Source organism: Cynoglossus semilaevis, chromosome 10 (assembly GCF_000523025.1).
Source record: "Cynoglossus semilaevis isolate Cse_v1.0 chromosome 10, Cse_v1.0, whole genome shotgun sequence".
Classification (NCBI taxonomy): Eukaryota; Metazoa; Chordata; class Actinopteri; order Pleuronectiformes; family Cynoglossidae; genus Cynoglossus; species Cynoglossus semilaevis.
The window spans coordinates 15768566-15780538 of record NC_024316.1 but is presented as its reverse complement, the minus strand read 5'-3'; the positions used below and the strand labels follow the sequence as shown (position 1 = coordinate 15780538).

The 11973-nt window shown below is 44.0% G+C and overlaps 1 protein-coding gene across 1 annotated transcript in view; it reads right to left on the bottom strand.

Annotated features, from left to right (window-relative positions):
• The window catches only part of plxna2 (plexin A2), a 173056-nt gene that overhangs the window by 50439 nt on the left and 110644 nt on the right, over positions 1-11973 (bottom strand). The window contains exons 6-7 of the mRNA XM_008319093.3: positions 3894-4017; positions 701-854 (exon numbers count right to left, since the gene is read on the bottom strand). Of these exons, the coding sequence (XP_008317315.1) occupies positions 701-854; positions 3894-4017 (278 nt within the window). The remainder of the gene's footprint in view (positions 1-700; positions 855-3893; positions 4018-11973) is intronic.

The window sequence follows — 11973 nt, the reverse complement described above, 5'->3', positions numbered from 1 at the left end:
GTGTAGTAGATGGGCAGCTAGACGGAGAAAAGGCTTAGAGGGGGGATTGGCTGACATTTACCTGGGGGAGAACATTGATATTAGCGCCTGATGCTCCACTCCCCATGGGAACTGTGAGCAAACAGGACTGTCATTTACTCAGGAAGGCAGCAGGATTTACCAGAACCTCAGAGAAAGCATTTCCACACATGGCACTTGATATATTATTCAGGGTGTTTGTTTTCGTCCGCCTGCAGTCCTCTCACTGCAGAACAACAGGTATTTACGATCACGTAGACGCTGTTCATTCACGCACAGACTGCGTGTTTGCAAATAACAGTAAACGTGAATATATAATGTAGTTGGCTATAAGTAGAATATGTATTTTACCTTACTGGGGACCAGACCTCGGAGTCTTTTGTGGTCCCTAAATAAAAACGTTTTTTTACGTTGTTACAGAACAGGCGGGCTGATGAAGAGCCTGTCTTTTTAAACCAGATCTCCACCAGTTTGAAACCCGTTCGATCTGCCCTTGGATCAGTTCTAATGAGGCCTGGCCTTAGATGCAGCACACCTCACAGCCAGACGGCTGATTCTGGATCAGCGGGAGTTCGCTGTGGAGATGGTAGCTTTAAAAATGACAAGTGTTGAATTGGGGGGGTGGTCAACACCAATATCTGAATCAGCCTCCGTCATAAATCCATTGGGTGAGTGTACCTACCCTGGTCAGTGGGGATGACCGGGACGTCTTTGGCAGCAGGGGACACACAGAGAATCTGGTTGCCGTTGACTTGGCCGTCCACCTCCGTCAGGTTGCCAAAGGAGCAGGTGATGCCGGCAGAAAGGTCCGGAACGTCACTCACTTTGATCAGCAGCTACACATGGGGGGGCGAGGAACAAAAACCAAACAGCTTGTTACGAACAGCAGTCGAAGCCGGGACCAAAGTTGTCGACGGGGTTGACATGTGACTATTTCAGGGCTGTTAACGATTAATCCTGATTAATTCATTTTGGAACACAGAGACAAATAACAGCAGGCAGACGTATGTGTTTCACACCTGTTTTATTTGTGACTAGTCCCAATGATGGGATTGTTAATACGAGGGAAATGTGAAGAAAAATATGCCAAAGTATAACTCGAAATTTAGCTTCATAGAGTTGGTAAATTTTGGTCAAAATTTCAGTGAAGTTGACAGTTGATACTTGTCAGTTGAAAACTTAGCTGAAATTTCAGTGAAGTTGACAGTTGATACTGTTGATAGGGACTGTCCTGACGCCAGCCGAGTGTCTGACCTATAAGACGGATCTGAGTTGGTATTTTAAGCCCGAGGTGCTTTGGTGAAATGAAAAGGTTTCCCAAAATCGTGCGCAAATAACAACACGTGAATCAACTTTGAAGCAGACGTACGGTGACGTTATTGGATGTACAGTGTCAATGTTTTAATTTGACAAATGAATTTACTCTATCGATGCTCAACAAAACAAACTACACCAACTGAACACACAACATCTCGCTCCACCAGTGACAGGCACAGAAGCTAAATCAACAACGTGAGCATGTGCAGCAGTAAAAGAACATACTGCTCCTGGCTCGGCTGTCCGTCTATTTGCCAAGAAACGTTGCTGTTGCTCTAAAAATTGCGATCAGCAGCATAATAAGACTGTGCTCAGATTCTGTCCTTTCAATTTTACTGCAGAACGCACCATTATCACAGTAATACAACAGTAGACGTGTATTCACTCTGTGGCTAAAACACCGTGATAAGCTGTAAAAATAGAAATGTATTAACCACAGACACACACACACATATATTTATATATATAACACAAGTCCTGCTTTCATAAATTTCACACATTCACACTCGGCGTGTACAATATATAGTAATACTTCAAGAACACACACACACACACACAGAGGTATTTGAAGTCTTCCTCCGGAGAGCAGTGACACTGAGGTTGAAGTATTCAGCTGCTCTGTCTATAAATAAGTGTGTTCTGTGCACATGCATGGTGTGTGATCGGGCGCTCTAGCCAAGTGAGCAAACCTGAATAATTATCACCATGGCATTTCACAGCCTTCTTCCATTAGCTGTTATTTTTGGGCCACACCGTTTGAAGTTTCTCTTTGTTTTATCTGCTTTTCACTAAACACCGCGGGGCTGCTGGGACGGACGAGGCAGCTGAGCAGCTTAACTGCAGGCCTTTCATGAGACGCTGACGATCTGGTTAGACGACGACGCTGCCTCCCTCATTAGGAAGTGGATTCTGGTTGACTGTTGAGAGGATGCGTGATTTTGTCCCCGCGGCCTCCCGCCGAGGACCCCTCGTCTCCCCCCTGGTTTACTTTCACTATGTTTGTGTTGGGTCTCTGAGGCGTGTCACACAGGACCCTGATTACAGCCATCACTGTGTTCAGTGTCCCCCCCACCCCCAGTTAAAGCTCACATCAATTAGCTCTCATGGTGTTGTTAAGACACATGCACACACCCACCAGCTCCCACGTGCACATAAGTTCTCCTTCATGCTGTTAGTCTTGTTCGGTGCTGGTGACTGGAGAGTATGTACAATGGAAATGATGATGATGATGATGATGAGGAGGAGGAGGAGGGTGATGATAATACTGATGAAGATGATGATTATCATGATGACGATGGCGACGAAGAGATAGACAACAAAAATGTTAAGAATGATGATGATGATTGTAATGACAATGACAATGACAATGATGATGATGATGATGATGATGATAATATCCTGATGTTTCAATAATAATGAACATTTAAGTGATGATGATGATGATGATGATGATATCCTGATGGTTCAATAATAATGAACATGTGAATATGTGTTTAGTTAGTGTTAGTTAAAGGTTAGAATCCTCGTCGTCAATAACTGCATTAACTAACATTTTGACCCATCGATACAAATTCACTTTTGTTGAGTCATATTAAAAAAAATTATATTTTAAGAGTAAAGCCTTAAAAACCCTAAAATCCAAGGTGTTTCAAATCACAGATCTGTAAACCACTTGTGTCAAACTCAAGGCCCGCGGGCTGAATGTGGCCGGCCAAGTCATTTTGCGTGGACGTGGGAGCTTAGAATAAAGCCTCTGCTCTGCTGTATATTGAACATAAATTACAACTACAACAATGCATTTCCAGATCTACTCAGTGTGTGTTCAAGGACCTGCAGCGCCACCTCATCAACTTCACCCACAACTGAGACGGACTGAGAGAGAATTCTGAACTAAGATCTCTGTGTTTGTTGTTGGAATTGACTTGTTACTCAGAGAAATGTACAATATTTTATAACATGAATAAATACTAAATAATACATCACGATGTAGTTAAATCTGTTCAGTTTTCCAGTTCGATTGGACTTTGAGGGCAACCATACTGCAGATGTGGTTTAAAACCCCTTGGCGTCTGAACCATCTATATATGATATTTGATTTATTTATGTCTTGTACGAAGTAACACAGACTTTTTTTTTTACAGATCTACATTTTCACCACTCACTAAACCTCGAACATACTGTAAGACTGTTTATTTTTTATTGTGTTCCGTCTGTCAGTTTTCCACTGGTTCTGTGGAGATACAGCCGTGTACTTAGCTGCACTCGGACAACATTAACACCCACACACACTCCCACACAAACATGTCTTGGCACACGAAATTAACTGCTCTGCTTCAAGTGAACATATGCGAGCTGAAACGCCCACCAAGAGCTCTTCTGAACTTCCCTGCCTAATGTTTATGTATCATCTGCAATCACGACCGGGCAAAACGCTCTGTCAGCGCCGTGAACACGTGCTGCCCCTGCTGGCAGACGGGGAGACGTGGACGGGTGACGACGTGTCTCTGGTGCTCGCGCAGGTCGTGTGTGTGAGAACGTCGGTGTCTGTGCACACTTACAGGTACGCTGGGTTCTGAGACTGCGATGCTGTCTGGGTACACCGTGGCCTTCACACACTGGTTGAGGGAAGCGGCAAAGCGATAGGGCTCATCTGCACTCTCACAGCGGTTCCTCTGAGTGCAGCTGAAACGGAGGGGAGGGGGAGGAGGAGGGGGGAGGAAGAGAGAGAGACAGAAATGGGTTAGTGTCTGATATTTGTTTTCCAGAGACACTGTAGAAGGGAAGGAAAATGGAGTTCACAGGAGGTAAGGACCAAATTTAGAACAGAATGGAAACCTTTGTTGTTTTTAGAATATTTAAAACCGGGGATTCAAAGGCTTCTACCGTGTATTTGCAGTACTACTGGAAAACTGTACACATGTTGATGCAGATTACAACATGTTTACCACCGTGTTGGACAGGACTCCACAGAGACATATTTAACACGTACTGAGAAACATTTTTCTTTTCTTCGAGTTGAGTTGATAAAACAACACAAACTCAGACATTCTTTATATATATATATATATATATATATATATATATTAATTACAGTTAATCATCTGGCCTCACCCTTAAGTGAGTAGAACACAGAGTAGGTGCACAACAGTAGAGCAATGATTATCAACTGGCGGCTCGTGGGCCAAATCTGATCCACCAAACCATCCAATCCAACCCGCGACTTAATTCCAAAATAAGTATCAAATAATAATGTTGACAAATTTGATAATGTTTTTTATTTGAGTTTCTGGACTCCAAGGAAAAAATTCTGGCCCTCGTACAAATGATAGCTGGCGCCCCCTGCAGTAGAAAAAAAAATAGTAAAAATGACTAAAAATGTATAAAGTACTAAATATTCATCTATTGACTTTTTCCTCTTAATTAGTCCCTTAGTTTAAACTCTGTACTTTGGTACATGCAGTACCTAAGAAATACCCTGTGGAGAACTCCATTTAAGACATGAACACAGTCAGATCTTCCACCTCCACTGGTCCAAACATTAACCAGCCTCAGGATTCTGCACCATTTAAATTTCCTCCTCCCATCACACCATATAACTACGAGACCTAACAAGAACAAATTAGACGTCGTCAGAGACCTTAGTACCGTATCAACTACTCCATAACACTCTCAACAGCTCTTATTAAAGCTCAGCCACCACATCCTTATTAAGACTGTGTTCTCACCAGCCCATTATACCACCAGCCTGCCGTCCTTATCTAACACCGCAGTTAAAGTGCCGGGCCAAACTTGTGAGCTGTCTGCTCACAGAAGCTCTAATTGGACTGTGATGGGTCAGCCGCTGTCCATGGTGCTGATGAGCCACTACAAGTCCGTCCATTTTCAAAATAAGGCTCTTTCTCTCTCTCTCTCTCTCCCTCTGTGTGTGTGGAGGGTCCTTGAATGTCTCTCATTCTCGTTCTATTACGTTGGGACTTCAAGTAATGAATTCATCCACGTTGTTTTTTTTTTTGTTTTGTTTTGTTATTATGACAGACACACACGAGAAGAGGCAGAAACCAAACACGCAGCAGATACACAGTCACAAAGGGCGGGGGGTTGGGGACCCCTGGTATAAAGTATGTTGTTGTTTAGTGTATGTGTCATAGTACAACATAATACTGCCTTTTTGACACAGTAGATGCAGTAAAAGTACTCTATACTCATTATGTTTTTCTATAGAGATTGTATCACATGCTAAATGTAACACTGATATTTTTATTACTTCTGAAATTGCACGTCCTGAAGAGTACTTCCAGTCCCACACATCAATTTCCACCACCTTTGTATGTGCCGCATGTTTTCTTCCTCTTTTCCTCTCCATCTGTGAATGTCTCTCTCTCTCTCTCTCTCTCTCTCTCTCTCTCCGTCTCACTCTTCCACAGGTTAAAATTAGTACATCTATTTGAGGCGAGGTGATACTCCACTTTGTGAATGTAACAGTGTGGGATCTTTTAACGTCATCATTTGTAGCTGAAAATGATACATAATGATCCAGTGGGTGGTCAGCGCCCCGACGTTGGAGCGTGAACGCAACCCGCATCATCGGTCACGGTCAGGAAGCCGTCGCATTGATTTCTCTAAAATTAAATATGACAGGGGAAGTAAGGAGGGAAAAAAACTGCAACGGGGTGAGGCAGCAGGGTGGGTGGATGGCAGGACGGCTGCTGTTGCCATGGTTTCAAGAGATGGCCATTATCTCTGTGTAGTTAGAAGCTGACCCCTTGCCTCTCTCATTAGCTGAAGTGCATGCCACTGAGTGTTGACTAGAATCCTGCCTTCCTCATACTCCCCCCAACAACCCCCGCCCCCCCGCCCCACTGCTCCGTCATCCACCTTATCCTCCCGTCTGGATCCGACCTGTCACTCACAGGCTTCACATGCTTAGTGCCCCATCATGGAAGCTGCTGAGGGGTGAAAGTGGGTAAGACGTCGCATTTTTTTTTTTGTAACTAAAGATGAGCTGACAGTGTGAACACGTCCAGTATTTTCAGTCCCTGGACAATGAGCTCTTTATGCCACAGCCAGAAGATCTACATGACTGTCTGTGGGTTTACCATGTCCTCGGTCTACAACGTCCTCTGTTTACGACGTCCTCAAAACAAATTTTGCACAGGAACTAATTTGTGAGGAGAGCAGACGAATACGACATCAGACGCTGCTAAACGCTGAAAATGGCTTTGCTTACATTACCTGTTTTTTTTCATGATGTATTTTAATCTAATATCAACTAAAGCTTAAGGCAATTTGCAGCAAAAAGGTTGAAAGGTGACGGAGACATTTCTTTTTGCTCCCTCCCACTTTCTGTCTCACTACAACATGCTAACTTTACTTCAGCGAGAGTGTGAACGTCTGTCAGACTGCAGCTCTGCACGGTGTTCAAAAACGGAGGGAGAGACATTTTAAAATAACCTCGCTTCAAAAGTGCAAGACCAAGAAAATGTCAGCAAGAAAAGGAAAATGAGGGCAAAAAAAAAAAAAAAAAAACCAAAAAAAAGCAGCCTCAAATCCCTGCGTCCCCTGGTCTGGTAATCTGTAGTGAGCACAGAGAGTACTACACATTGTACTGAACAGGTATTCTACCTAAACAAAGCTCATGGTCTGACCAGGTTAGAAGTTCTACGACTGAAGTAGTACTACCTGCAGACTACAGTATGTGCTTCAGGGGCGTGGGTTTATTGTAAAACGGAAAGTACATTTAAAACGAAACAAACCGCCTCTTACTGACTCACCACCACGGGTATTGGTCTTTAAAAGGTCCAGTTGTAGCAGGAGTTCAGGCAAGACTGGAATTGGAAACCGTGAGTCCATAACAGAAAGTAAACAGACCAGAATACAACAATAGACTCCTGAATGAGGGCTGGGGTTTTTATAAATCTACTTTATAAAAGTGCCTTTCAGGTTTTCAAGATACAGAATGTGAGAAGTATTTAACTGAAAAAAAAAAATACTGCTTAGTGTTAGTGTTGTGCCTGAAGCCATTAATTGTACTTTTAAAAAAAAAAGCTAAGAGAGAAAATCGGAGTGGGTGGACTGATTTAAAAAAAAAACAACATTCTTCTCACTGTGCAGATTTTATCCACCGTGTTATAACAACACGTGTGTAGAACTGGGAATCTAAAGAAAATATTGATAGACCTGCATGTAACTGATCGATATCTCATTAGGTACAATTGTGAAGATGGATGCCTGGCTCCGGCTGCTAACTGAGGCGGTGGCTGATGAGTCGACCATTAGAACACAGTCTGACATCCACCACTGAGCCAGGCAGGCGTTCGCATCGGCAGTCCTGTCCTGTTGTTACCTGTACGTTACAGGGTGTTTTATGGATGCTGTTTCACATCACACACATGCACACACACAGACACCATCTTCAGCAGAGGTGCTGTGTGTGATTTAAAAACAAAATTATTAAGATTTCAACCAAGAATAGTGCAGCTAAATAAATTATGCATCGCGGTGTAAAGACGACATCGGCAGTTTACGACGTTTAGCTGCGATGTTTAAGAGAAAACAAGTACATTAGGACCATGATGGACTGACTTGCGTCCTCCAGTCTGGGTACTTGGGAATTCTACTCTGCTCTTATAAAGATAAGCTCGGTTAAAGCCCTGCTCTTGTCTGCCTCCTGCCTGTAACTGTGCTCAAAATATTATTACAAGTGCCATGCAACATTGAGTCATTACTTTAGAGCGGTGCTTTTCAACTGGTCGCCTGGAATTAAAAAAAAAGTCCCCCTGAAATGTCTAGTAATTGATTTAAAAAAATACTGATAAAATATTTTCTTTAACTAATTATTATTATATATTAACTAATTCTAATTCTAGGAAGAATTTTTTTTTCCCTCCAGGGTCAAAAATAGGGTCACGGGCCAAAAAAGGCTTGGGAACCATAGCTTTAGAGACACTATTATGTATTGTTCATTGTGAATCATTACGTAAAGTGTTTGTACTGTACTGATCTGTAGAGACAGTTCCAGCTTCTTCAATGGGTTAAAGCCTAGTTATTCAAATAGTGGGCCGTGGGCCACATGCAGCCCAAAACACAACATCAGAGTGGCCCAGTCTGTGGTCATTTGAGAAAATATAATAAATAAATATAAAGTAAAATTCTTTATCATCACTATTACCCTGTTTGTCACTTGTCACCAGACTGTGTTTACAACAATGGGGGTTGATGACGATAATTGGGATTTTAATTGAACTCCTCTGGTGGACGAGTGGACAGCTGTGCCTTTCAGGCTCCGGTCTTGAGTTTTTCCAGACAATCGTGAGCTGATGTCCTCGTTAACAGATCACTTGTTCAGTCTCAACCTGGGCCTCAAGTCAGACCTTTGACTAATCCTCATCAAACCAGCAGTTGTCCCATGAATGGAGTAAGAGAGCAGGGCGGACGGAGGGAGCAGCGAGGGACACTAGGAGACGTTTGGAGCGTGTGTCTTTTGGACATGATTAGAGAGCTAATCTAAAATAAGTACGGGGTTGGGAGGGGGAGAGTGGAGAGAAAGACAGAGGGACAGAGCATCAGCATAACTATGTGTTTGGAATGTGTTAAGACGAAGGCCGAGCGACTCGTTCACAGGACTGTGACTGAAAAGCACTCGAGATGATGAGCCTCCTTTGAGCCGCAATCAAAACGCTGCCTGGCTCTGCCGGCCTGCGAGCATGCAGCATCAAACACTCTCCCTCTCTCATTCTTCTCGCCTCAGTCTCATCCCCCTCTCTTTTGTCCTTTCTAATTCTTCAAGCATTCAGTGGATGCCTAGCAGCTGCTGGTAATTAAGGGACTTTAGAGTCTAACACAACACCCTAAATCAAAGGAGGAAGAAAAGGACGGAGGAGACAAGAGACGACGATCCACAGCGAATCGGCACCTCATTCCTCCTGCTGCATTCTCCGCCTCTCCGCCAGGCTAATGCACCTCCATGTTGCTAATTAGCCGCCGTTAAAGCTGTAAATCAATAGGCAGTCGCAGAAAAGAAGGAAAGGGAAAAGGACACGAGGTTAGGAGGACAAGAAATGAGACTGTGTCTTGCGGATGACAGCTCCATAAGAAGAGGGTTAGAGTTCGAACCCGGCGAGGCGAGCTGACTGCACGTGTGGCAGGAGCGGATTCCAAAGAGGAGCGAGCGTTTAAATGGGACACCGAGCCGCTGAGCCGGGGGGAGATGAGGGGTAATGCCGGCTTTTTCAGGGAGGGGAGTGTGAAGGTACACACAAACACGGAGAAGGGGAAAATATAATTTCACAAAATCAACAATGGCTTAGTGATGGATGATGGAGAACTCCAGATATTGAGGGAGAAGAGGGGGAGGATAACGCCGTGGTAATCACAGTTGTGGATTGCTCCAAGGCTGGCATCAAATTTAATTCTGGGAGCTCTGGAGGAGAGCAGCACTCCAGCAGGTGTGTGCAGCTGCTTTCCTCCGACAGACACAGGTTCGGCTGATGACGACACCAATGGGTCGACAAAACAAAGCCATCCACTGTTTCATTGTTTTTAATGTTTATATGACGGCGTTTAAAATCTTCCAGGGCAGAGGTTATAATTGAATGATTTTAAAAACTAAAACATGTCAACAAGGTTAAAGATAATATGGTTCCTGGAGGAAATGACAGTTCACTCTTCACCTTTAAATGCTAATGAAACACAGCATGCTCCGCCCACCTGCTCCTATAGGAGGGAGACCTGAGGACGGCTTCGTGTAACCATGGCAACCACTGCAGTTTACTGAACTCATCCTGTTTGATGCACTGCATGTTTAATTTTTCTTAAATATCTTGTTTATATAAACTTTTTCACTACATCCTTATCTACCCGTGGGCAAACTTTTTGACATGTAAAAGTCAGTCAGTAAAGGCTAATATGCTAAAATGCTTTTAGCCTTTTCTATGCCATCTATTGGGGAAATGCGGGTATTGCAGGGGAAACACAGAAATATAATAAAAATTAAAATTAACAACATAATTTGGACATATTTGGTGGGCCGGATTAAAAAGCCAAATGAGCCGCATCGGCCCCCGAGCCGTAGTTTGCCCATGCCTGTTCTATTCCATTCTACACTAAAGGATTAGAATCTATGCCCAGTGCAACTGCAGTAACGCTGATTATTAGGTTTGGACAGACGTTAAATCTGGTCTAAAAGATTGACATAAATGTTTGTTCTGTAGCAGCAGCCGAGTGAGTGATGAAATATAAAAGTACCAGAGGAACTCACTCGGCCACTTCACTTCTTCAGGGTTGTTTTCAGCGTTGACTCCTTTTACACCTGCATCCACACGAACATCAGCCGCAGTGATTCAAGAGGAGTTAAATTATGAATCAGTTCCCCGCGGTGGGACAAATAAAGGTTATATCGAAACGAGACGTCTTTAACTGTCTCAACAAAAACTTCACCAGTTCCCTGAGGGAAGAAGAAAATAGAACCTGAACCAAGTGAACCCTGGGCCACAGATCGACCTCTCCACCACCGCCGATTTCTGCTAAAGATCTTTTCCAGTAGATGTTGCTGCTGCTGAGACTAAAACTCTGAGTATGTTCTTTAATGTCCAGGTCCTGACTTTCTGTAATAGCTCTGTGCACCCCCTAGGGGCACACTGCCCACGTTGGGAGCTAGTGCATTATTGCAGAACAGAACAAGGCGAGGAAAGTGATCGTTCTCTCTCCGTCCAGTAAGTTCTTGGTTCTAACACAGTCAGGTTTGACAGAGGTCCTGCCACACTCACTGCGGGGTCGTGGCAGAAAAAGGGCGATTAGGACCAGGCACAGGTGGCAGGAGGGTGCTGAGGGTTGGGGGAACAGATGGCTGATCTGACATGAATCAGGGCGCTGACCTTTTCTCCCCTCAGTATACGAGTACAGGTCCACACCGGTGTTTAAGAGCGCGTACGTGGAGACGTCAGTGACGCACCGTCGTCGCACTTTGAAGCTCGCGCTCACTCCACAAACGACCTTTCTCTCTGTTACCGATTCCATTTTCCCAGCCGGTCCCTTCTATCCTGCACCACATCTACACGGGAGCACGTGATTAACAGTGTAGCACGGAGGCTAATGTTGTGGTAAACGATCTCCGTGTGAAGGCATGTAGGCCGCGGAGACCGCCGCCCGTCAGCCAGCCCTCGCCGCACCTCCACAGATGCATGCGGAATTACCTCGTCGCTAGGCAATTATTTGTGCTGTCCCGGCTTTGGAGTGATGTAAATTACTTTAAGTGCACTTTGCAGGGGCCGCCATCATGATAATGATGATGATGATTGTGGCTGCGCGCAGACACACATAAATATTCAGCTTTACCTTTAAAGAGAGCGTCTGCATTCAGGAGGAGGCCTTTAGTTAAAAAAAAAGACACACTAAAAAAAGAAAAAGAAAGAAAATGAAAAAAAAAGCTCAAAACAAAGAGGCGAAGAGTAAAATGTGCCACTTTCTCCACCTAAGAATACTCTGACTTCCATTTGATCAAAGTACCATCGTTTCAGCTCCAGTTCCAAGCGAATACTTGTCATAAGTGAATATTGTGCATAATATAAAAATGTTCTTTTTCTATGAGCTTCTATTGTACCCTACCTGCCGAGCCAATGCACTGCTGCAGTGACTACTAAG